A 27,921-nucleotide genomic window follows, 5' to 3' on the forward strand; every position below is an offset into this window, starting at 1 on the left:
CAACTGTAGCATTCATCAACACACATCAAAGTTGCTGGTGAACGCAGCAGGCCAGGCAGCATCTCTAGGAAGAGGTACAGTCGACGTTTCAGGCCAAGACCCTTCGTCAGGACTGAACGCAGCAGGCCAGGCAGCATCTCTAGGAAGAGGTACAGTCGACCTAGTTTTTTTTTCCCAATAGAACAGGACCGCATTGTTTGAAGAGAGGCATCACCTCCATCAATAAACAAATTTATCTTCCAAAGTTTTGTATAAATTACTTTCAAAGTTTACAAAAATTCTGAAACTCATTCATTACACATAAGAACACCATGCATGTAGTAAAAGTGCTGCTCCTGTCAATGCGCAAGTCAAGAATATCAAAGAGAGTCGCTGCCATTTTGGCCTCTACACATCACCATTGAGCTGAGGGCTAGGTCTGTGGCACTCAAGACTGGTGATCCAGAACTATTCAATAAGTCCAGTTATGACCTACAGAAGGCTACTTAAGTGCAAAAAATGAAATTTCCAATTGAAATTAGAGATTGAATCAGATGCACTTCACCTGTGTCAGGGCTTGCAGGCCACTACTTCCTACAAGACGGAACATAACATCATTAATAACTGGGATAGTTCATTCCTTTTATGCAGGTGTTGAAAGGGCGAATAAAACTACACCTATGTGACTCACTGAAGCATCTGGTGACCCTGTGACCTCTGTCACGGAGGGCAATGTCAGAACATTTTTCAAGAGGGTGAACCCTCACAAGACATCAGGTCCTAATGGAGTATCTGGTTGGGGACTGAAAACCTGTGCCAACCAATTGGTGGGGTTGTTCATGGATATCCTCAGTGTCTCACCGCTACAGTCAGATGCCTTCCTGCTTCAAAAGGGCAACAAAAGGAGAAGGATGAGCAGCCTCCATGATGATTGCCATTGAGTTCCTCCAGTATTTTGTATGTGTACATCCACGAATAATAATTTAACACATCAGTTACTAGGTTCACGTCTACATACCTGTTGCTGTCCCGTATCCAGGCCCAATGCTTTTACAAATCCAGAAGGATCAATATATCGTCTATTGCTGCTCTGAAGCAAAGCAAATAAGTACTGAAGGTGCTCACAGATGGACTGTGGTTCAAAATCTGAGATAAAAAAAATACAACAGTAAATAATGTTTTAGAAAATAGTTACTTGCTTCTACTTTTAATACAGTTGCTCATTGCATGCTATACAGTGCCTATAAAAGATATTCAGCCCTCTTGAAAGTTTTCATGTTTTATTGTTGTAACACCCTGAGAAAGGTTCCACTGCTAATGCCATAGTCATAGTCACACTTTATTGATCGCGGGGGAAATTGGTTTTCGTTACAGTTGCACCATAAATAATTAAATAGTAATAAAACCATAAATAGTTAAATAGTAATATGTAAATTATGCCAGGAAATGGTCTTTCCTGTAATGTAATGGTCTTTCTGTAGAAGCACTGCTAAAGTAATGGTTTTTCTGTAGCAGCAGTGTTTGGGTTATGGCTAGAGATAACAGGGGCTTTAGAATGTGTGCTGTCCAGTGAAGGGAGCATTTTTTCTTGTTGTGTGCCTCAGACCAAGGTGATCTGGGTCTTTAGTTCGGCAGAAGATGGAGAGAGAAGATACCAGACAGGAGATGTCTAGACACCAGAAAGGGAGTCGACGAAGCCCGGGGAAATCAATGGAGGACCAATGGAAGGGAAACCGTGATCTCCAACTTGTGCACATTAGACTGTTTCATTAAACCCTGTTCTTTTTGTTTTACTTTACTAACCCTTTAGTCAAATTAAGAATTATAAAGCTAAATCGTTTAATTATATATGGTGTACTGTCTGTTATTTTGTGGTACCAGGGGAACAGATCACACAGTATCCACACAAAGAAGAGGTTTTGCACCTCAGATTTCATACGATTGGTGGGGCCAGAGACTGCCTTTCCTAGACTAATGCCGTCGGCCGCACCTGAGGGTTACATTGTTTTATAACATGGAATCACAGTGGATTTAATTTGGCTTTTTTGACTCTGATCAACAGAAAATGACTCTTTTGTGTCAAAGCGAAAGCAGGTCTCTATAAAGTGATCTAAATCAATTACAAATATAAAACACAAAATAACCGTTTACATAAAAGTATTCACCCCTCCCCCCTTTAATATGACACACCAAATCATCACTGGTGCAGCCAATTGGTTTTAGAAGTCACATAATTAGTTAAATGGAGATCTTTTTTTTTGGAGACCTGTGTGCAGTCAAGGTGTGTCAATTACTTATAGTAAAAATACACATGTATCTGGAAGGTCAAACTGCTGGTGAGTCACTATCCTGGGAAAACCCACACCATGAAGACAAAGGAACACTGCAAGTAACTCCACAAAAAGGTTATTGAAAAGCACAAGTCAGGAGATGGATACAAGAAAACTTCCAAGTCATTGAATAGCCCTTTGAATATAGTTAAGTCAATCATCAAAAAGTGGAAAGAATATGGCACTCTGTAAATCTGCCAAGAGCAAGCTGTCCTCAAAAACTGAGTGACTGTGCAAGAAGGGAACAGGTGAGGGAGGCTACCAAGAGACCTATGACAACTCTGGAGGACTCAGAAGCTTCAGTGGCTAAAATGGGAGAGACTGCGCATACAACAACTGTTGAATGGTATATCACCAGTCACAACGAAAAAGCAATCGTTGAAAAACCTCACATGAAATCTTGGCTTGAGTTTGCCAGAAGGCATGTGGGAGATTGTGAAGTCTACTGGACGAAGGTTCTATGGTCTGATGAAATCAAAATTGAGCTTTTTGGTCATCAGACTAAACGCTATATTTGTCTTAAGCCTAACAATGCGCATCATCACAAGGGTTCACAAGGATGATTCCGGGAATGAAAGGGTTATCACTTGAGGAACGTTTGATGGCTCTGGGTCTGAACTCCTGAAATTTAGAAGGATTGGGGGGGGGGTGATCTCACTGAAACCTTTCAAATGTTGAAAGGCCTAGACAGAGTAGATGTGGGAAGGATGTTTCTCACGGTGGGGGAGACTAGGACAAGAGGGTACAGCCTCAGGATAGAGGGGTGTCCATTTAAAACAGAGATGCACAGAATTTTGTTTTAGCCAGAGGGTGGTGAATTTGTGGAATTTGTTACCACAGGCAGCTGTGGAGGTCAGGTAGTTGGGTGTATTTAGGGCAGAGATTGATAGGATCTTGATTGGACATGGCAGCAAAGGTTACAGGGAGAAGGCCGAGGAATGGGGTTGAGAGGAAAAAAGGATCAGCCATGACTGAATGGCGGAGCAGACGCAAAAAGCCAAATGACCTAGTTCTGCTCCTATGTCTTATGGTCTTATCATCAAAAACACATCATCCTTACCGTGAAGCATGCTGGTGGCTACATCATGCTGTGGGACTGCTTCGCTGCAGCAGTCCTTACCTTGTGAAGGTAAAGGTAAAATGAATGCAACAAAATATAAGGAACTCCTGGAGGAAAACCTGATGCAGTCTGTAAGAGAACTGCAACTTGGGAGAAGATTTGTTTTCGAGCAAGACAATTACCCAAAGAACAAAAGCTAAAACTAAACAGGAAGGGCTTAAAAACAACAAAGTTAATATCCTGGAGTGGCCAAGAGTCAATCCAATTGCGAATTTGTGTCTGGACTTGAAAAGGGCTCTTCACTCACAATCCTCAGCAATCTGATGGAGCTTGAGCACTTTTGTGAAGAAGAATCGGGAACAATTGCAGTGTCCAGATGTGCAAAGCTGATAGAGAACTATCCACACAGACTCAAGGCTGTAATTGCTGCCAAAGGTGCATCTTCTAAATACGGACTTGAAGGGGGTGAATACTTATGCAATCAATTATTTTGTGTTTTATATTTGTAATTAATTTAGATCACTTCATAGAGACCTGCTTTCACTTTGACACAAAAGTCTTTTTCTGTTGATCAGCGTCAAAAAAGCCAAATTAAATCCACTGTGATTCAATGTTATAAAACAATAAAACGTGAAGACTTCCAAGGGGGTGAATAATTTTTATGGGCACTGTATATCTTCTAAGCCTGCACAGAGAAACCCACTTTCTATGACTCCTGCTGTAAATGGCTAATCATTGCTTTACATTGCTTCGCCAAATGTGAACAATCTCACAGAGTACATAAATTCTACCTCCAAATTTATTTTTGAAGTCTGGGCATCACAGGCAAGACGAGTACTTATTATTCATCTCTAACGTTCTTTAATGTGGTGCTGGTGAGCAACCTTCTTGAACCGCTGCTGTCCTGGTAAAGCACAGAAACAGACTTTTTGGCATACCTTGCCAATGCCAACCACCATGCACCGATATGTACGAATTCTATTTGGTCCATCGTCACCTCTGTCTTGGTAATTCAAATGCCTGCTGTGGAAGTACCAGCCTTCACCTCTGCTGGGTCAGTGTAATCCAAATTCTAACCACCTTCTAAATGAAAAGAAATCTTCCTCAGCTCCTCTCTAAACCACTGCCCCTTATCCTAAACCAAAGCCTGTTTCAGATACGTCTTCTATGGTGAAAAATGTTCTACTATCTACACTGTCTAAGCCTTCTATAATTTATACACATATGACAGGTCTCCCTTTGGCTTCCTCTGCTCCATGGAAAGTAAATCCAGTCTCTCCTCATAGTTGAAACACTCCATTACACACAATATCCTGATAAATCAGCTTTGTACGTTTTCCATGCAATAGTGTGGTGACCAGAACTGTACAAAGTAGTCCAAGTATAGTCCAACCAATGTTTCATGAAGCTGCTCTTATATTCTCTGCATATCAATGAAGGCAGGTATCACCTTACCTACCTGTGCTGTCACCTTCAGGGATGTGTGGCCTTACATACCAAGTCTCGCCTGAGACCTAATATTACCGTGTTTGCCCTACTTTTAATAGTCCTCCTGAAATGCATCACCTCACATTTAACACAATTAAATCCCACCTGCCATTGCTCTGTCCACCTTACCAACTAATCAACATCATTTGTGGCTCAAAAGAGGGGAGCCATGGAGTCATAAGTAGCTAGCCATCTGGACACAAGCTGGAGTCTGATCAGCCCCAGCTGGGTCACCTGGAGGAGGTTGTATGATGTTGAAAGACCCGAAACACCCGATGATTCCAGGAACATCACTGAATATGTGTCCAGAAGCATCAATAGATGTATGTACACAGTGTAACCATGACTACGATCAACAATAGTACTGATATTTTTATGTCATCTGAATATTTCCAAATCACATGTCCTACTTTCATATTCATATTGTTCATGTATATGGCAAACACTAAGTGTCCTGACACTGATTCCATTAGCACACCATTGGCCAAAGACTGCCAAACCCAAAAACCTCCACTGCCATTTACTTTCTACTATCAAGCTAATTTTGGATTTAATTTGCCAACTTGCCCTGGATCCCAGGGCTCCAACAGTTCAGATTAATTCTCTCGTGAGACCTGCAAAAATCTTACTCAAATCTCACTGTCCTCATCAATGTATTTTGTCACCCTATGAAAAAATTCAATCAAATTGGTCAGACAAGACCTCACTCTAATAAAATCCTACTGACTATTTTGATTTATCCCAGCCTTTCCAGATGAACTTTAATTCTGCCCTACAGAACATTTTCCAATAATTTCCCTTCCATTAACATTTATCAAACCATAAGCTTACTGAAATACACAAGATGTCCTCCTTTTTAATGATAACATGTTCAGAATTTCACCATTCCCCTCGACAATAAAACATTTTTCTCCATAGTGAAATCAGATAAAAAGCCTTCATTAAGACCACGTCCTCTGGCTTCACAGAGATTGACATTCAGATCTCCTCTTCCCTTGCATATCCTCTAGCTCTTAATATATCTATAAAATTGGATTTTCTTAGTGTTGTCCATCAGTAATACTCGTGTCCCACTTCTTACCTGTCTTTTTTTTCCTCAAGTACTTCCTTACATTTTCTACAGTCTTGATAGATCCCATTTTCAGTTTGCTATATGGGTTAAATGTTTTTTTTTCCTTTATTTATCACTCTATATTTTGACTCCCAGAATTCTTTGGACTTGCTTTACCTTTCACCCTTATTGGAACATACTGGCACATACTTTTCATTTCACTTCTGAATGACACCAACTCGTATGATGTAGTCCTATCTGCAAGTAACTATTCCCCATAACTATTACTGCCAAGAGGAGATACAAACAACTGCAAGTACTAGAATCCGGGCAGCATGGTAGTGCAGTACCAGTGACCTGGATTCAATTCCCGCTGCTGCCTACAAGGAGATTATATGTTCTCCCTGTGACCGCATGGGCTTTCTCCAGGTGCTCTGGTTTCCTCCCACTGTCCGAAGATGTACTGGTAGGTTCATTTGTCATTGTAAGTTGTCCCGAGATGAGGTTAGGGTTAAATCAGGGGTTGCTGGGTGGAGCAGCTAGAAGGGCCTACTCCGTGCTGTATCTAATAAAAGAATTTCCCCCTCAAGTTCCACTAAAATTTTCACCCTTCATAGAAACATAGAAAATAGGTGCAGGAGTAGGCCATTCGGCCCTTTGAGCCTGCACCGCCATTCAGTATGATCATGGCTGATCATCCAACTCAGAACCCTGTACCAGCCTTCCCTCCACACCCCTGATCCCTTTAGCCACAAGGGCCATATCTAACTCCCTCATGATCTTCACCCATGATCCCTAGTTCTAGTCCCTCAGTGGAAAAAGGTTACTCGTATTTACCCCATCTATTTTCCTCATAGCTTTGTATACCTCTATCAAATCTCCCCTCATCTCTTGCACTCCAGGGAATAAAATCTTAACCTATTCAACCTTTCCTTATAACTTTGGTCCTCAAATCCCAGCAACATCCTTCCAAATTTTCTCTGCACTCTTTCAATCTTATTGATATCTGTCCTGTAGGTAGGTGACCAGAACTGCACACAATACTCCAAATTAAACCTCAACAACATCTTAGAGAACTTCAACATAACATCTACTCCTGCACTCAATACTTTGATTTATGAAAAACCAATATGCCAAAAGCTTTCTTTTCGACCTTATCTCCCTGTGATGCCACTTCCAAGGAATTATGGAGTTGTACTCTCAGATCTCTCTGTTCTACTGTACTCCACAGTGCACTGATAGAGGTGTATAAGATGATGAGAGGCATTGTTCGTGTGGATAGTCAAGAGGCTTCTTCCCAGGGCTGAAATGGTTGCCACAAGAGGGCACAGGTTTAAGGTGCTGGGGAGTAGGTACAGAGGAGATGTCAGGGTTAAGTTTTTTACTCAGAGAGTGGTGAGTGCATGGAATGTGCTGCCAGCAACAGTGGTGGAGGCGGATACGATAGGGTCTTTTAAGAGACTTTTGGATAGGTACACGGAGCTTAGAAAAATAGAGGGCTATAGGTAAGCCTAGTAATTTCTAAGGTAGGGACATGTTCGGCACAACTTTGTGGGCCGAAGGGCCTGTATTATGCCGTAGGCTTTCTATGTTTCTACTCCCACTCACCGTATAAGCCCTACCCTGGTTTGCCCTTCCAAAGTGTAATACCTTGCACTTGTCTGCATTAAATTCCATCTGCCATTTCTTAGCCGATTTTTCCAACTGGTCCAGTTCCCACTGCAAGCTCTGATATCCACCCACTACATCAGTTTACCACATCATCATCCAGATCACTGATGTAGATGATAAACAATAGCAGATACAGCACCAATCCCTGCGGCACAGAACAGATCACAGGCCTCCAGAAAGGAGAAAGAGACCACTCTCCTACCACTCTCCAGCTTCTCCCGCAAAACCAATGTCTAATCCAATTTACTACCCAATCCTAAATGCCAAGCAACTTAACCTTCTCAAAGTTTAAAGTACATTTATTTTCAACATGTAAAAATTATACAACTTTCAGATTTGTCTCCTTACAGTCAGCCATAAGACAAGAAACCCAAAAGAAGCCATTTTAAAAAAAGACCAACAAAAACCCAATGCACAGGGGTGGGGGAACACATATTTTGTAAACAATAAAGGCAAGCAACAGCATTCGGAACTAAAATGAGTCCATAGATACAAAGCCTAGAGCAGCCACAGCAGGCCACAGCTTCAGTCTCAGTGTTGCAGAGCGTGGAATAAACATCGCAGAGCAGCAACCTCCGGTCCCCACACCTGGCCTCATCAATCCATGCAGCATGGTGTTTAAGTTGTCCAAACATCGGGTTGTTCCCCGCACTAGGACCCAGCAACTGTCACTTTGATACACTCTGGGCCTGGACCCCACAGCCATGATCTGGCCCGTACCCGAACTTTCCAAGTCGGCCCGGCACCTTGATCAATCAGACCGGGCTCGCGGTTTAGATGGATGGGCTCTGAAACTCCTCTTCTTCTCTTGCTCCAAATCCATCTCTGACTCCAACCACTTCTCCTCGAACATGCCTTGAACCTCCTCTGACCACTTCTCCTTGAACCTGCCACAACCTCACTCGCACATGCACATTGAGTCAGCCTCACCTTCACTCGTCTCTTCGTTGTTTGTGGTGATCGTTTACTACAATTTTCCACAGAAAATGTGTTGTTCGTAGTTGTATTTCTTGCTTTATGAACCATCAGCAAGCTGTCGACCGACTTCAGAAGTGCCATCTTAAACTTCCCATGAGGGACTTTGCCAAAGTCCATGTAGGCACCATCCACTTTCCTGGGAACTTCCTCAAAAAACTCTATAAGAATGGTTCGAGACAACCTACCACACACAAAGCCATGCTGACTATCCCTAATCAATCCCTGTCTATCCAAATATTTGTATATCTGGTCCTTTAGAATACCTTCCAATAACTTACACACTGATGTCAGGCTCACCAGCCTATAGAAACATAGAAAATAGGTGCAGGAGTAGGCTATTCGGCCCTTTGAACCTGCACCGCCATTCAGTATGATCATGACTGATCATCCAACTCAGAACCCTGTACCTGCCTTCTCTCCATACCCCCTGATCCCTTTAGCCACAAGGGCCATATCTAACTCCCTCTTAGATATAGCCAATCAACTGTTTCCTGTGGCAGGGAATTCCACAGATTCACCACTCTCTGTGTGAAGAAGTTTTTCCTCATCTCGGTCCTAAAAGGCTTCCCCTTTATCCTCAAACTGTGACCCCTCATTCTGGACTTCCCCAACATCAGGAACAATCTTCCTACCTCTAGCCTGTCCAATCCCTTTAGAATTTTATACGTTGCAATATGATCCCCCCTCAATCTTCTAAATTCCAGAGAGTATAAGCCTAGTCAATCCAGTCTTTCATCATATGAAAGTCCTGTCATCCCAGGAATCAATCTGGTGAACCTTCGTTGTACTCCCTCTACAGCAAGAATGTCTTTCCTCAGATTAGGGGACCAAAACTGCACAGAATACTCCAGGTGTGGTCTCACCAAGGCCTTGTACAACTGAAGTAGTACCTCCCTGCTCCTGTACTCGAATCCTCTTGCTATGAGTTTCTCATCTTATTCTTAGAGCACGTCTTAAACAAGGAAACAATATTAGCTATTCTCCAATCCTCCAGCACTTCATCCATGGCTAAGTAAAGGCATCCGTTAGTCTTGCGAGACCCTGGATCTGCGCCTGGGAAGTCTTCACTCTCCAGGGCGCAGGCCTGGGCAAGGTTGTATGGAAGACCAGCAGTTGCCCATGCTGCAAGTCTCCCCTCTCCACGACACCAATGTTGTCCAAAGGAAGGGCATTAGGACCCATACAGCTTGGCACCAGTGTCGTCGCAGAGCAATGTGTGATTAAGTGCCTTGCTCAAGGACACAACACACATTGCCTCGGCTGGGGCTCGAACTCACAACCTTCAGGTTGCTAGTCCAATGCCTTAACCACTTAGCCACGTGCCCACACATCCATGGCTAAAGACATTTTAAATACCTCTGCAATATCTCCACTACCCTCCCACAAGATACGAGGAAACACCTTCTCAGGTCCAGGGGATTTAGCCACCATAATTTGTCTCAAGACGGCAAGCACCTCTTCCTTTGTAATCTGAATATAGTCCATGACCTTACTACTATGTGGCCTCACATTTATAGACCCCCCAGTCCATCTTCTGAGGAAATGCAAATGGAAAAATTACATTTAAGATCTCCCCATTTCTTTCGACTCCATTCATAGATGACCACTCTGATCTTCAAGAGGACCAATTTTGTCCCTCTTAATACATCTGCAGAAGTCCTTGGGATTCTCCTTCACTTTGTCTGCTGGAGCAAACTCATCCCTTCTTTTAGCCCTCCTCTTTTCCTTCTTAAATTTTGTTTATCCACATGTGTGCGGTTTTTCATTGATTCTATTGTGCTTCTTTCTATTTACTATGAATGCCTGAAAAAAAGTGAATCTGTGTAGATTATGTGACGTATATGTACTTAGATAATAAATTTATTTCAAACTTTGAAGTGTTCTCTGGCATTTCTTATACTCAAGTACCTCATTTATTATTTCCTGCCTATACCTTCTATACTTGTTTGTCTTCTTACCAAGGCCTCAACATCTCTCAAAAACCAAGGTTCCCTAAATCTGATACCTTTGCCTTTTATTCTGACAGAAACGTAGATACTCTGTACTCTCAAAATTTCACTTTTGAAGGCCTCACACTTATTAAACACACCTTTGCCAGGAAACAACCTGTCCCAATCCATACTTGCCAGATCCTTTCTGATACCATCAAAATTAGTCTTTTTCCAATATAGAAACTTAACGAGGACCAGGCATATCCTTATCCTTCATTTTAAAATTAATGCCATTATGATCACTAGATCTAAAGTGTTCCCCTACACACAATTCTGTCATCTGCCCCGTCTCATTCCCTAATAAGAGATCGAGTATGACACTCTCTCTAGTTGGAACCTCAATATATTGAGTAAGGAAACTTTCCTGAACACATTTGACAGCTAAATCCCATCCAACATACAGTATCCCATATAGTATAGGAGTCCCAGACAATATGTGGAAAGTTAAAATCACCTACTATCACAGCCTGTTTCTTGCAACTGTCTGCGATCAATGCGAAATGTCAAACCTTTACCTCCACAGATGCTGCTTGACCTGCTGAGTCTTTTTTTAATCTATCTTTTTTTTTACCAACTTTGTTTTTTCCCATTGTTATTCCCGTGTGTTATCTTACGATTCTGACTCTGGCCTTAGACCATAAGACATAGGAGCAGAGTTAGGCCATTCAGCCCATCTAGTATGTTCCTTCATTCCATCATGCCTGATACTGGATCCCATTCAACCCCATTCACCTGCCTTCTCACTACATCTTTTGATGCTACCGCATTAAATATACCCACCGACTTGGCCTCCGTCACAATCTGTGGCAGAGTATTCCACAGATTCACTACTCTCTGACTAAAAATAATTCTTCCTTACCTCTGTTCTAAAAGGTCACCCCTCAATTTTGAGGCTGTGCTCTCTATCTGGACACCCCCACCATAGGAAACATCCTCTCTACATCCACCTTATATAGTTCTTAGAACATTCGATAAGTTTCTATGGAATTCCCCCCACCCCGCCGCATGCTTCTAAATTCCAGTGACTACAGGCCCAAAGCTGCCAAACAAACCTCATATGATAACCCCTTCATTCCCAGAATCATCCTCGTAAATCTCCGCCGGACTCTCTCCAATGACAACACATTCTTTCTGAGATATGGGCCCTAAAACTGTGAAAATACTCCCAAGTGCGGCCTGACCAGTGTCTTATAAAGGCTCAGCGTTATCTGCTTGCTTTTACATTCTTTTCCCCTTGAAATAAATACCAACAAGCATTTGCCTTCTTCACCACAGATTCAACCTGTAAATTAACCTTCTCGGAGTCTTGCACGAGGACTCCCGAGTCCCTCTGCATCTCTGATGTTTGAACCTTCTCCCCATTTAAATAACAGTCCACACTATTGTTCCTTTTACCAAAATGCATCATCACACATTTCTCGCTGTCTTCCATCTGCCACTTTTTGCCCATTTTCCAATTTCTCCAAGTCCTGCTACATTGCTTCCTCAGCACTACCTAGCCCTCCATCTATCTTTGTATCATCCGTAAACTTTGCCACAAAGCTATCAATTCCATTATCTAAATTACTGTCAAATAATGTGAAGAGTAGCAGTCCAAAGACTGACCTGAGGAACACTACTAGTCACTGGCAGCCAACCAGAAGAGGCCCACTTTATTCCCACTCGCTGCTTCCTGCCTCTCAGCCACTCCTCATCCATGCCAGTATCTTTCATGTGACACCATAGGGTTTTATCTTGTTAAGCAGCCTCATGTGTGGCACTGTAGCTAATGTCTTCTGAAAATCCAAGTACATGACAAAGGAAATGCCCCTCCTTTGTTCACCCTGCTTGTTACTTCCTCGAAGAACTCTAACAGATTTGTCAGGCAAGATTTATTTTATCATTAGTCTCCAACTACCATGAAACCTCATCCTTAATAATAGACTCCAATACTTCCCAACCACTGAGGCTGGGCTAACTGGTCAATAATTTCCTTTCTTTTGCTCTCCTCCCTTCTTAAAGAGTTTGCCTTCTTTTGCCTTCTCCTGATTTGAGATCTTAATTTCCTGACCACCTTGTAACTACCCTGAAATTTAGACTTGTGGACACAATCACCAAAATCCCCTCCACTGACAATCCAACGGCTTGCTTAGCTACTTTCCCTAGAATTATGTTCAGTAGACCCCTCCTTGTATTGTAGAACAATCTACATATGCGCTCAGAAAGCTTACATAGCTGCACTTTAAAAATTCCATCCCCTAATTTTCCTTCCATTCCAAAATAATCAGAGTTAATATTGTGGAAATATATCCTACTAGTACAATTTTCTTATACTCTCTGCAGCTTGAATGGATACCTTCTCCACTTTGATTGTTAGGAGACCTCTAGCAATTGCGTAGCAAAGTAATCATCCCCTAACCATGAGCTCTGATCAATCTGCCTTGGTCATCAGACTCCTTGCACTAATTTGGATGCATTTTAGTTCAGCATTTCATCTCTGTGCCTTGTCATCCCATGTCTGTTCTGACTACTGTACTGATGCAGTTTTCTTTTTATTGTATATTTGACTGCACTGTCCCCACACAGTTTGGTGCCCTATGATGCTTCCATAGGGATTAAGAATTTAGACCCAACGAGCATAAAGGACAATGCTGTACAGCCTAAAATATTTCAATCATGTCTTGGTTTATTAAGTGTGTTGAATATATGATGCTAGCTTTAAGTAAAATTTCTATATTGCTCCTGTGAATAGCAGTTAAGCAGAAAGATTGCAGTTCACTCCATCCATTGAAATGAGGGATATTTCCTTTGATCGCTGCAGATTTAACTTTAGAGTACAACTCTCAGGGTAGTGGCATGGTCTAAGTTCAGCTTTTGGGGGACATAATTGCGCTTCTTAAGGAGTTAAAAATATCTGTATTTACCATAAGGCTGTGTATTCATCCCAAAATAGAATACCAGTAGAAAGAAGGATTATATGCTGCAATATGACAGATATCTTGTATCATTAAATTTGACAAAAACTCCAAAACTATGAGGCCATGTGACATTAAAAAACAAATTCAGAAGAAATATGGACCAATTAGTTGGATGGATCTAAATGTCAACTGATGCTTTGAACCAGCTTACTATGTTCATCAAAGTGAAATAACAGAAGGAAATGAGGATAGAGTTAGATAATGTGTGGCTCGCCGACGACTCTATTAATGCTACAAGCTCTGGATTGATCGAAGACCCACCTCAACAGTTCAAAGCATATTACTGAAAGGTAGCAATTTTCAAAGATGTGTGTAAAAATCATTTGGTAAGATTTTCCTCTCTGGCATAGAACACATTATTTATCATACCTGCTGAACCATACAGACTCTCATCAAGGAGACAACAAATTATTCTAAATGATTCAGAAAAAGATGAATTGGTGCTTGGCATTAAAAATTACCCTGTCTTTTCACATCCACTTTTTAGTTAAATTTCACAGCAAAGGTCAACTTCAAATATCAGCAGGCAATGAGTTTTCAAGTTCAATGAACCAGAGGGTATTGGTGAAGAAAATTACAGACCTATATCATGACATCAACATACATTCTTAAAGGGACACACTGATAGTTTCTATCTTTAACATAGAACATAGAACTGTACACCACAGGATCAGGCCCTTGAACCTACAATTTTGTGCGGAACCAATTAACTCAGTAATCAAATAGCTATGTAGCTAATCTCCTCTGCCGACACAATTCCCATATCCTTTCATTTTTCTCACATTTACGTGCCTATCTAAATGTCTCTTAAAAGTCTCCAATGCAGTGATATGTAGTGATTCCCAAGGGGGGTGGTTACATGTCCTAAGGGGGTGATAGGGGAAACAGGAGTTATCAGGGGGTATTCAAGATTCTTTGGGGGGGGGGTAGTGGCAGTAAGCAGCACCATAACTTGAGGCACGAGACCTAACTGACTGTTAGTAGAACAGACACTGCCAAAAACAAAGGATGAGGCACCAGAACACAGGATAAACCATAGCTCTGCAGGCGGTGAGAACTTGTTGTCACAATGCATCTGAAACTCAGCAATCTCATCTGACCTTACCAAACAAACAGATATTATAGGGGATGCATACACTAGTGACCAGGATGCCAACAGTTCCCCTTTTCTCGTGGCACGAAACAAGTTCATGCAATTCAACAGTTGGGAACTGAAGTACACCCTCTCAACGTTGTCTACAGATCTACAGAAAACAGGTCGTGCAACGATACAGCGCTAGCCGGAATCAAACAGCGAAATACAGCCAATCAGTGAACCTGCCAACGATGAAGATTCTCTGAGGTGTTCAAAGTGAGATGTATTCATATGTGCAGTCAAAAACCATCTTTGAGGATTATGAGACCTTACGTGATTGGTCATTCATGTTAACTGGAATAGTATAAAGGTAGCTTGCCGAACACCAGCTCTATCCCGACTAACATTCAGGTTCCAGTCTGAATCCTTGTCAATGTAATTTTAGCTGTTGCAATCGTCTTCATCCTTCATCTTCGCCTCGCCGTTCTTTTGCATGCCGCTACCATTATTTCATCTGCGTCTTCTTACTGCTGTCGTCAACGTCCGATTAGCATTCCAAGTTTGTATCAATTTTATATTTTAATTTAGCTCCATTAACAATGCATAAACACGTATGGCACAATCTCTATTCTATGAGTCAGAAGGCAGGTGAAGCCTTGAATTCTAAGCCTGCTGAGAAACAGAAAACTATAGAATGTGTGTCAATCCAATGTCACATACCTGGAGTACGGTTTTATTCCACTCCAGTCTGATCAACAATGCCCTATGTGTTTTATTTGTAATACTGTACCGTCTAATGGAAGTCATGAAACCATAAGGTTGCAGAAACACTTCCATAAAAGACATCGTAAAAAGGCTACCTATGGTATTACTCAGTTCCAGAGATGAAAGCATTTGAAAAGCATTGCACATTCGAGTCATTTGTCAAGAAAGATAGTGATCTCATTGCTTCTCATAACATTTCCAACATGATTGCAAAGTGTGGAAAGTCTCATACAATTGGTAAAAGATCAATAATGCCTGCTCTATCAGCAGTGCTCACCACTGTTCTCAAAATGGAAACCAGTATTTTAAAGTTAATTCCTCTGACTAATAACTCTGTAGCTTGTCATATTGACAAAGTGAGTGAAGACAATGAGCATCAACTATGGACAGAGCTACAAGAAAAGCAGAATTTGGGATACAAATGGAGACAATAAGGCATTACTGATGGCATATGTACAATTGATCAAAAATGGAAAAGTTTATATAAAAAATTAAATACAAATATCAACGAAGAATCAATTTACAATGAGCGCAAAATGTATATTGAGGATAAAGGTATTCCAATTGGAAATATACAAACGTTTGTAATTGCTTGCGCAACAGATGGAGCATCATGCTAGTTTAGTGGCAAAAAGAAATTCCAAGTCTGTGTGCAATGGATTCTTAGAACAGCTTGTACTGGAGCCTACCAGAGAGAAGGCAATTCTAGATTTAGTGTTGTGCAATGAACCGGATTTGATCAGGGACCTCAAGGTAAAGGAGCCATTAAGAGGTAGTGACCATAATATAATGTTTTAATCTGCAAACCGAGAGGGAGAAGGGAAAATCGGAAGTGTCAGTATTACAGTTGAACAAAGGGGACTATGGTGCTAAGGAGGAGGAGCTGGCCAAAGTTCAATGGAACAATACCCTAGCAGGGATGACAGTGGAACAACAATGGCAGGTATTTCTGGGAATAATGCGGAAGGTGCAGGATCAGTTCATTCCAAAGAGGAAGAAAGATCCTAAGGGGAGTAAGGGGAGGCCGTGGCTGACAAGGGAAGTAAAGGACAGTATAAAAATAAAAGAGAAGAAGTATAACATAGCAAAGACGAGTGGGAAGCCGGAGGATTGGGAAACTTTTAAAGAGCAACAGAAGATAACTAAAAAGGCAATACGCGGAAAAAAAATGAGGTACGAAGGTAAACTAGCCAAGAATATAAAGGAGGATAGTAAAAGCTTCTTTAGGTATGTGAAAAGGAAAAAAATAGTTAAGACCAAAATTGGGCCCTTGAAGACAGAAAGGGGTGAATATATTATGGGGAACAAGGAAATGGCAGACGAGTCGAACAGGTACTTTGGATCTGCCTTCACTAGGGAAGACACAAACAATCTCCCAGATATAATAGCGGCCAAAGGACCCAGGGTAATGGATGAAATGAAGGAAATTTATATTAGGCAGGAAATGGTGTTGGATAGACTGTTGGGTCTGAAGGCTGATAAGTCCCCAGGACCTGATGGTCTGTATCCCAGGGTACTTAAGGAGGTGACTTTAGAAACTGTGGATGCATTGGTAATCATTTTCCAATGTTCTATAGATTCAGGATCAGTTCCTGTGGATTGGAGGGTGGCTAATGTTGTCCCTCTCTTCAAGAAGGGAGGAAGAGAGAAAACAGGGAATTATAGACCGGTTAGACTGACGTCAGTGGTGGGAAAGATGCTGGAGTCAATTATAAAAGATGAAATTACGACACATTTGGATAGCAGTAACAGGACAGGTCCCAGTCAGCATGGATTTACGAAGGGGAAATCGTGCTTGACTAATCTTCTGGAATTTTTTTTGAGGATGTAACTATGAAAAAGGACAAGGGAGAGCCAGTGGATGTAGTGTACCTGGACTTTCAGAAAGCCTTTGATAAAGTCCCACATAGGAAATTAGTGGGCAAAATTAGGGCACATGGTATTGGGGGCAGAGTACTGATTGAAAATTGGCTGGCTGAGAGGAAACAAAGAGTAGCGATTAACAGGTCCCTTTCGGAATGGCAGGCGGTGACCAGTGGGGTACCGCAGGGTTCAGTGCTGGGACCGCAGCTATTTACAATATACATTAATGATTTAGATGAAGGGATTAAAAGTAATATTAGCAAATTTGCAGATGACACAAAGCTGGGTGGCAGTGTGAAATGTGAGGAGGATGTTATGAGAATGCCGGTATGGATAAATGTGAGGTTATCCACTTTGGTGGTAAGAACAGGAAGGTAGATTATTATCTAAATGGAGTCAAGTTTGGAAAAGGGGAAGTACAACGAGATCTAGGTGACCTTGTACATCAGTCACTGAAAGTAAGCATGCAGATACAGCAGGCAGTGAAGAAAGCTAATGGCATGCTGGCCTTCATAACAAGGGGAATTGAGTATAGGAGCAAAGAGGTCCTTCTGCAGCTGTACAGGGCCCTGGTGAGACCACACCTGGAGTATTGTATGCAGTTTTGGTCTCCAAATTTAAGGAAGGACATTCTTGCTATTGAGGGAGTGCAGCATAGGTTGAGAAAGTTAATTCCCGGGATGGTGGGACTGTCATATATTGAAAGTTGGAACGAATGGGCTTGCATACACTGGAATTTAGAGGGATGAGAGGGGATCTGATTGAAACATACAAGATTATTAAGGGATTGCACACGCTGGAGACAGGAAGCATGTTCTTGCTGATGGGTGAGCCCAGAACCAAAGGCCACAGTTTAAGAACAAGGGGTAGGCCATTTAGAACGGATTTGAGGAAAAACTTTTTCACCCAGAGAGTGGTGGATATGTGGAATGTTCTGCCCCAGAAGGCAGTGGATGCTTTCAAGAAAGAGATGAATAGAGCCCTTAAAGATAGCGGAATCAAAGGTTATGGGGATAAGGCAGGAACTGGATACTAATTGTGGATGATCAGCCATGATCACAGTGAATGGCGGTGCTGGCTCAAAGGGCCGAATGGCCTACTCCTGCACCTATTGTCTATTGTCAATCCATTGTGTAATTCATTGTCAACATCTCGCAGCCAAAAACCTCAGCCAGCGACTTTTTTTTTCAAGCATGACTCTTGTAATATCTGCTATCAACAAAATTATAGCTCATCCATTAAATAGCAAAATATTTTGCCAGTTTTGGCTTGGGGAGACAGACAAGTGAGAGGGAAGGGCAAGAGTATTCCTGTTTGAGTACTGTTGGGGGAGACGGCCTACCTGGGGGAAGCAACAGTCGTTGCACCTCTGGCACAGAGTCTGACCCCGTGGCTCAGAAGGGTAGGGAAAGGAAGAGGATTAGATTAGATTAGATTATGAGGACACTCAGTCCTCGTTTATTGTCATTTAGAAATGCATGCATTAAGAAATGATACAATGTTCCTCCAGTATGATATCACAGAAACACAGGACAGACCAAGACTAAAACTGACAAAAACCACATAATTATAACATATAGTTACAACACTGCAAAACAATGCCGTAATTTGATGAAGAGCAGACCATGGGCACGGTAAAAGAAAGTCTCAAAGTCCCAATAGCCCCAACATCTCACGCAGACGGTAGAAGGGAGAAACTCCCTGCCTTGAGCCTCCCGCGCCGCAAACTTGCCAATGCAGCATCCTGGAAGCAGCCGACTCTGAGTCCATCCGAAAACTTCGAGCCTCCTACCAGCCCTACGACACCGAGCACCGAGCAGCATCTCTGCCCAGCGTTTCGACCCCGGCCCTGGCCGCCGAGCAACAAGCAAAGCCAAGGACTCGGGGCCTTCCCCTCCGGTGGTTCTGGATCACACAGTAGCAGCAGCAGCGAAACAGGCATTTCAGAAGTTTTACCAGATGTTCCTCCGTGCTCTCACGTCTGCCTCCATCAAATCAGAATTGTGCACGGCACCTTACTTGACAGATGGCAGCAGTGACTGGAGACTCTATAGTTAGGGGGTCAGATAGGCGATTCTGTGGATACAGGAAAGATTCTGCCTCCCAGGTGCCAGGGTCCGGGATGTTTCTGATCGCGTCCACAGGAAGTGGGAAGGAGAACAGCCAGAGGTCGTGGTACATATTGGTACCAATGACATGGGTAGGAAAAGGGAGGTGGTCCTGAAAACAGACTACAGGGAGTTAGGAAAGAAGATGAGAAGCAGGACATCAAAAGATAGCAATCTCGGGATTACTGCCTGTGCCACGTGACAGTGAGTACAGGAATAGAATAAGGTGAACGATAAATGCATGGCTGAGGGATTGGAGTAGGGGGCAGGGATTCAGATTTCTGGATCATTGGGACCTCTTCTGGGGCAGGTGTGACGTGTACAAAAAGGATGGCTTGCACTTGAATCCGAGGGGGACCATAATCTGCATGGAGGCCGGTGACCAGTGGTGTGCCTCAGGGATCTGTTCTGAGACCCCTACTCTTTGTAATTTTTATAAATGACCTGGATGAGGAAGTGGAGGGATGCGTTAGTAAATCTTCTGATGACACAAAGGTCGGGGGTGTTGTGGATAGTGTGGAGGGCTGTCAGACGTTACAATGGGACATTGATAGGATGCAAAACTGGGCTGAGAAGTGGCAGATGGAGTTCAACCCAGGTAAATATGAGGTGGTTCATTTTGGTAGGTCAAATAAGATGGCAGAATATAGCATTAATGGTAAGACTCTTGGCAGTGTGGAGGATCAGAGGGATCTTGGGGTCCGAGTCCATAGGACACTCAAAGCTGCTACACAGGTTGACTCAGAGTCAATGCATATGATGCATGGGCCTTCATTAATCGTGGGATTAAGTACAGAGGAGATGTTGGGTAAGTTTTTTTTAAGCAGAGTGGTGAGTGCGTGGAATGGTCTGCCGGCGGCAGTGGTGGAGGCGGAAACGATAGGGTCTTTTAAGAGACTCCTGGATGGCTACGTGGGGCTTAGAAAAATAGAGGACTATGGGTAAAGCCTAGGTAGTTCTAAGGTAGGGACATGTTCAGCACAGCTTTGTAGGCCGAAGTGCCTGTATTGTTTTGTAGGTTTTTTTCCTATGTTTATGCCAAGATAACAATGAATAAATTGAACACTTGCTTCTTCTCACTGAGCTGTGTTGGCTGTCAAAAGGCTGCCACTTAAAACTTTTCTTTGATCATTTTGACGCCATGGTTGAATTTTTGCTCAAAGTCAACAAGCACTCAGGAAACAAGATTGAGCTTCTGCACGCAGATGCGGCATATGTAGCCGATCTGTATGACAAAATGAACATTCCAAATATGAAACTCCAGGGTGAGGATTCCAATTTAATCCAGGCAAAAAGTGGTGTCCACTTTTATTGGAAAATTGGAAAACACTGGGAAAAGAATGTCCTCAGTTCCCCTGCATAGAAAGTATGGCACTCTCCTTCACATATGGTGATTTGCAAGAGTACTGCTTACATCTGAAGTCACTGAAGAAGGATTTTCAGAATCGATTCAAGGATTTGAATGATCTGGAAATTCTGGAATGGGTAATTAACCCATTATTTTGCAAGGTGGAAGAACAGAAAGAGCTTGCAAGAAGAAATTACCAAAATTCAGAATGATGAAGAAACAAAAATGCTTTTCAAAAATGTCAGCTTTTGTTGTACATGGCTGCGATGTCATTTCAAGTTTCCTGGTCTTTAGCGAGAAACCAAACTGCTCTTCATTACATTCCCATCCTCCTACCTTGTTGAAAGAAGCTTCAGTGCAATGAACCAGATATTCTCAAAAAACAGAAATGGCTTGGACATTATTACATATGGGGAGTTAAGGATTTTGCTATCACACTTGAACCAGATATTTCAACTCTTGCTAATAATGTTCATGCTCAAGGATCACATTGATATCAAAGCTGCTGTATGCTAAATTTAAAGACAAACAAAAATTTAAAGCAGAATCATTTTTCTCATGTTAGCATATGGCAGACATTTTTATACAAAAGGGGTGCCGGAAAGTATATTCTGCTTAAGAGAAGCTTTGGCTAGTGTGAAGGGCTAAAAAAAGGGTTGGGAAACACTGCTCTTATGTATCTGCCTCTACCACCTCCTCAGGCAACGCATTCCAGTCACCCACCTGTGTAAAAATATTGCCTCTCATGTTTCCTTTGAAATTATCTCCTCACCTTAAATGCATGTCCTCTGGTATTAGATATTCCAACCCGTGGAAAAAGATAGTCCATCTAATCTACATCTTATCATCATCAGGTGCTGTGCCGTGCCATGGCCCACACACTCCTGTTTCGGGTCAAGTGGATTAATTCATTGGTATTCATTTCCAGTTCTCTGGCTGCTGTCTCCATCATCATTTGTCTTTGTCTTCCTCTTGCTTTCTTCCTTTCAATCTTTCCCATAATTATCGTGCATTCTAACTCCTCTTTCCTAATCACATGTCCAATTAAGTTACATTGCCTTTACATGATCGCATACATTATTTTTCTTTTTGTGTTTGCTCTGTTCATGACATCCTCATTAGAGATTCGTTTCATCCATATTCTTTGCATCCTCCTCAAAAACCACATCTCTGCTGCTTCAATTCGTTTCCTCATGTTACTAAATATTGTCCAACAATTGCAGGTTGTCATGCCTAGTTTAGTATTGGTCAGCATACTCTCCATTCTCGAAAAGGTGTCTTTTGCCATCCCTATTCTTCTTTTGATGTCCAGGTCGCACCTGCCATCTGATGTCACCCAGCTTCCTAAGTAGCAAAAGTTCTGTACTTGTTTTATGTCTTCCCCGTTTATTCTCAGCCTGCAGACAGGATTCTCCTTCTTTCTGGATATCACCATACATTCTGTCTTTTTGCAATTGATAGATAGACCCATTTTTGTAGTTCTTCCTCCGTACTTGCAATTAACCTACATCTATGCCACTCATAATCTTATAAGCCTCCATCAGATCGACACTCAGCCTCTGCCGCTTGAGAGTAAACACAAGTATGACAAACCTCTCATAGAATATGTCCTATCCTGGAAAACCTCTTCTGCATCCTCTCCATCTCCAAAGCCTCACTATCCTTCGTATAATGCTCCAGGTGCAGCCTAACTAGAGTTTTATAAAGCTACAACACAACTTCCTGACTTTTGAACTCAATGCCTCCACTAATAAAGACAAGCATGACCACCCTAACAACCTATGCAGCTACTTTCAGGGAGCTATGAACTTGGAACACAAGATCACAAGCTCATCAACACTGTTTAGGGTCTTGCCCTGAACAGTGTACTATCTCTTTATATTTGACCTATACAGGTGCAGCACTACACAATTGGCCAGGTTAAATTCTATCTGCCATTTCTCTGCCCATATCTGCAACTGATCTATATCCCACTATATTCTTTGCCAGTCATCTATGCTATCCACAACACCACCAATCTTCATATCATCTGCAAGCTTACTAACCTACTCATGTCCTATTCATTTTCATCCTGGTCATTTATATACATGACAAAGAGCAGAAGTTCCAGTACAGATCCCTGCGGAACACCACTAATGACAGACCTCCAGCTAGAATAAGTTTCTTCAACTATGACCCCTGTTTTCTATGGACAAGCCCGTCTGAATCTAAATAGCCAATTCAATAAGAGTACCATGCATCTTCATCTTCTGAATTACCCTCCTATAAGGGACTTTGTCAAACACCTTATCCATGCAGACAACATCCACAGCTTGAACTTCATCAATTACCCTCATCACCTCATCAAAAAGCTCATTCAAGTTAGTAAAACATGACTTGCCCTGCACAAAGCCATGCTGGCTCCACCTGATAAGCCAATGATTTTCCAAATGCTCATAAATCCTTTTCCTACGAATTCCTCCAGTAACTTCTCTACCACTGATGTGAGACTCACCGGTCTATAGTTTCCAGGATTATCCCTTGTTCCCTTCTTAAATAATGGAACAACATTACCTACTCACCAGTCCTCCAGGACCTCACCTGTGGCTAGAGATGACATGAAGATATGGTAAAGGCCCCAACAATTTCTTCTCTTGCCTCTCTTTTCAGAATGGCAGGCAGTGACTAGTGGGGTACCGCAAGGCTCAGTGCTGGGACCCCACTTGTTTACAATATATATTAATGACTTAAACGAGGGAATTAAATGCAGCATCTCCAAGTTTGCAGATGACATGAAGCTGGGCAGCAGAGTCAGCTATGAGGAGGATGCTAAGAGGATGCAGGGTGACTTGGACAGGTTAGGTGAGTGGGCAAATTCATGGCAGATGCAATTTAATGTGGATAAATGTGAGATTATCCACTTTGGTGGCAAGAACAGGAAAACAGATTATTATCTGAATAACACACATCAAAGTTGCTGGTGAACGCAGCAGGCCAGGCAGCATCTATAGGAAGAGGCGCAGTCGACGTTTCAGGCCGAGACCCTTCGTCAGGACTAGTAGTCCTGACGAAGGGTCTCGGCCTGAAACGTCGACTGCGCCTCTTCCTATAGATGCTGCCTGGCCTGCTGCGTTCACCAGCAACTTTGATGTGTGTTGCTTGAATTTCCAGCATCTGCAGAATTCCTGTTGTTTGCGTTTTTATTATCTGAATGGTGGCCGATTAGGAAAAGGAAAGGCGCAACGAGACCTGGGTGTCATTATACACCAGTCATTGAAAGTGGGCATGCAGGTACAGCAGGCGGTGAAAAAGGCAAATGGTATGCTGCATTCATTGCAAGAGGATTCAAGTACAGGAGCAGGGAGATACTACTGCAGTTGTACAAGGCCTTGGTGAGACCACACCTGGAGTATTGTGTGCAGTTTTGCTCCCCTAATCTGAGGAAAGACATCCTTGCCATAGAGGGAGTACAAAGAAGGTTCACCAGATTGATTCCTGGGATGACAGGACTTTCATATGATGAAAGACTGGATTGACTAGGCTTATACTCTCTGGAATTTAGAAGATTGAGGGGGGATCATATTGCAACGTATAAAATTCTAAAGGGATTGGACAGGCTAGAGGTAGGAAGATTGTTCCTGATGTTGGGGAAGTCCAGAATGAGGGGTCACAGTTTGAGGATAAAGGGGAAGCCTTTTAGGACCGAGATGAGGAAAAACTTCTTCACACAGAGAGTGGTGAATCTGTGGAATTCCCTGCCACAGGAAACAGTTGATTGGCTATATCTAAGAGGGAGTTAGATATGGCCCTTGTGGCTAAAGGGATCAGGGGGTATGGAGAGAAGGCAGGTACAGGGTTCTGAGTTGGATGATCAGTCATGATCATACTGAATGGCGGTGCAGGCTCAAAGGGCCGAATGGCCTACTCCTGCACCTATTTTCTATGTTCCTGCCAATAACCTAGGATATTTCCCATCAGGCCCTAGGACATACCACCTTAGCGCTCCTTAGGAGACCCAACACCACATCCTCCTTTACCTCAAAATACCCTAGCACATCAATATGCACAGCACTGACCTCTCTGTCCTCCATGTCCTTCTCCTTGGCAAAAATCCAGGTAAAGTATTCATTAAGGACCTCACCCATATTCTGCACCCAAGCATATATTCCCCCGCCTATCACTGAGTGGCCCTCTCCTCTCCCTAGTTGTTGTTCTTGATGTATGTATAGAATGGCTTGGGTTTCTCTTTAATTCCACCTGCCATGGACTTTTCATGGCCTCTCCTGGCTTTCCTAATTCCCCTCTTGTGTTAGTTTCTGACTTCTTTATAATCCTTAAGGGCTCTGCTTGATCTTAGCTTTACATACGTTTCCTTTCTTCTTGACTAAATTCATCACCTCTCTGAACATACAAGGTTCTCTTACCTTGCCATCCTTGTCCTTCCTTCTTACTGGAACATACCTGCTCTTTACTCTGTGCAGTTGGTCTTTAAACACCCTCCACTTGACAGATGTGGACTTAACCAAAAACAGTTGCTATCAATTAATTCTCCCTAGTTCCTGCCAAGTACCCTTGTAATTTGCTCTGCTCCAACAGAATAGTCTCCTGCTAGGTTCCATACTTATCCTTATTTACAGGCATCTTAAAACTTAAGGGGTTATGGTCACTTTTCCCTAACTATCTACAAATTCATTTAAGAAAGTGTCCTGAATGTACCGAGCAAATTCAGCACCATCTAAACATCCTGAACTAAAAAGGTCCCAGTTTATATTAAAGAAGTTGAAATCCCCTATGACAACAACGCCATCGTTTTACCTTTCCTTACTCTGACTGGGTATCTGTTCTTCAATGTCCCTGTAGCTATTCATTGTACTACTGATTGTCTGTAGTACAATCCCAGCAAAGTGATTACACACTTCCTATTTTTGAGCTCTACCCATACAGGCTCAGTGGACGAGCCACTGAGGAGGTCCTGAAGTGAGATTTTAGGGAGCTAGAGAGAAGATGGAAAACAGGATCTCCAGAATAGTAATCTCTGGATTGCTGCCCATACCACGCACCAGCAAGGTTAAGAATAGGACGATTTTCCAGATGAATGCACAAGGGCAGCAGTTCAGATTTCTGGATCATTGGGATCTCTTCTCAGGAAGGTACAATCTGTACAAAAGAGACGAGTTACACCCAAACCCGAGGGGGACCCATATCCTTCCCGGCAGGTTTGCTGGAGCGACTTGGGAGGGTTTAAGCTAATTTGGCAGGGTGGTGGGAATAGAAATGATAGTGCTGAGGATGAGGTAGTTAGTTTACAAACAGAGGTAGTGTGTACAGAGAGTGCTAGCAAGGAAAGGCTGATGACAGTTGTGGTCATCAATGAATTGTGGCTGAACAAAGATTACAGCTGGGAGCTTAACATTCAAAGATACATAGTGCATCAAGAGGACAGGCAGGTAGGCAGAGGGGTGGAATGGCTCTGTTGGTAAAAAATTAAACCAAATAACTAGAAAGAGGTGACATAGGGTTGGAAGGTGTTGAATCAACATGGGTAGAGCTAAGGAGCTGCAAGGGTAAAAAGGATCTGATGGGAGTTATAGACAGACACCACCCCCCCCCCCAACAGTAGTAAAGATGTGATTTACAAATTACAACAGGTGACAGAAAATGCCTGACAAAAGTTATGATAGAGTCACAGGAGATTTCAATATGCATGTAGATTGTGAAAATCAAGTTGACGTTGGATCCCAAGAGGGGGAATTTCTAGAATGCCCACAAGATGGCTTTTTAGTGCAGCTCATGGTTAAGCCCACTGGGGGATTAGCTATTCTGGATTGGGTGTTGTGCAATGAACCGGATTTGATTCGAGGTAAAGGAACACTCATGGGCCAAGTGATCATAATATGATAGAATTCACCCTGCAATTTGAGGAGAAGCTAAATTCAGTTTTACAGTGGAGTAAAGGGAATTACAGAGGCACGAGAGAGGAGCTGGCCAAAGTTAGTTGGAAAAGAACACTGACAGGTATGAAGGCAGAGCAGCAATGGCAGGAATTCTGGAGCAATTCAGAAGGCACAGGATAGATACATCCCAAAGAGGAAGTAGTATTCTAAAGTCAGGATGACAAAACTGAGGCCGACAAGATAAGTCAAAACCAATTTAAGCCAAAGAGAGAGCAAATAATACAGCAAAAATTGGTAAGAAGTTAGAGGATTAGGAAGCCTTTAAAAATCAACAGAAGGCAACTAAAAAAAGTAACAAATAATGAAACAATGGAATATAAATGTAAGCTAGTCAGTACTATTAAAGAAGATACAAAAATGTCTTCAGATACATAAAGTGTAAAAGAGAGGCGAGAGTAGGTATTAGACTGCTGGAAAATAATGATGGAGATTTAGTAACGGGGGACAAGAAAATGGTGGATCAACTGAGTAAGTACTTTGCATCAGTTTTCACTTCTGAAGACACTAGCAGTACAGTAGAAATTCCAGGTGTCGGGGGCATGAAGTGTGTGAAGTTACCATAACTAGAGAGAAGGTTCTTGGGAAACTGAAAGGTCTGAAGGTAGATAAATCACCTGGACCAGAGGGTTCTGAAAGAGGTGGCTGAAGAGATTGTGGAGGCATTAGTAATGATCTTTCAATAATCAATTGATTCTGGCATGGTTCCAGAGGAATGAAAAATTGCATATGTCACTCCATTCTTCAAGAAAGGAGAGAGGCAAAAGGAAGGATATTATAGGCCAGTCAGTCTGACCTCAGTGGTTGGGAAGATGTTGGAGTCGATTTGTACGGATGTGGTTTCAGGATACTTGGAGGCACATGATAAAATAGGCTGTAGTCACCATGGTTATCTTAAGGGAAAATCTGACGAATCTGTTGGAATTCTTTGAAGAAATATCAAAGCATGATAGACAATGGAGACTCAATGGATTTTGTGTACTTGTATTTTCAGAAGGCCTTTGACAAGGTACCACACATAAAACTGCTTAACAAGTTAAGAGCCCATGGTAATACAGGAAAGACACTAGCATGGATAAAGCATTGGCTGACTGGCAGGAAGGAAAGATGGAATAAAAGGAGCTTTTTCTGGTGGGCTACTGGTGACTAGTGGTGTTTCACAGGACTGTTTCTTTTGTGGCCAAGGTTGTAGACAATACGAAGTTAGCTGGAGAGGCAGGTAGTTTTGAGGAAGTACAGAGGCTACAGAAGGACTTAGACTGATTCGGAGAATGGACAAAGAAGTGGTAGATGGAATATAGTGTCGGTAAGTGTTTGGTAATGCACT

The 27,921-nt window shown here is 42.4% G+C and overlaps 1 protein-coding gene across 10 annotated transcripts in view; it reads right to left on the minus strand.

Annotated features, from left to right (window-relative positions):
- Nucleotides 1-27,921, minus strand: part of usp48 (ubiquitin specific peptidase 48) — a 243,158-nt gene that overhangs the window by 175,876 nt on the left and 39,361 nt on the right. For all 10 annotated transcript variants that reach the window (XR_010016075.1, XR_010016074.1, XR_010016076.1 and 7 more), the window contains one exon: nucleotides 998-1,125. Coding sequence is in view for 5 of the 10 variants with exons in the window: in XM_063033067.1 (XP_062889137.1) it covers nucleotides 998-1,125 (128 nt within the window). In the remaining 5 variants the exon portion in view is untranslated. The remainder of the gene's footprint in view (nucleotides 1-997; nucleotides 1,126-27,921) is intronic.

Source organism: Mobula hypostoma, chromosome 25, assembly GCF_963921235.1.
Source record: "Mobula hypostoma chromosome 25, sMobHyp1.1, whole genome shotgun sequence".
Lineage (NCBI taxonomy): Eukaryota > Metazoa > Chordata > Chondrichthyes > Myliobatiformes > Myliobatidae > Mobula > Mobula hypostoma.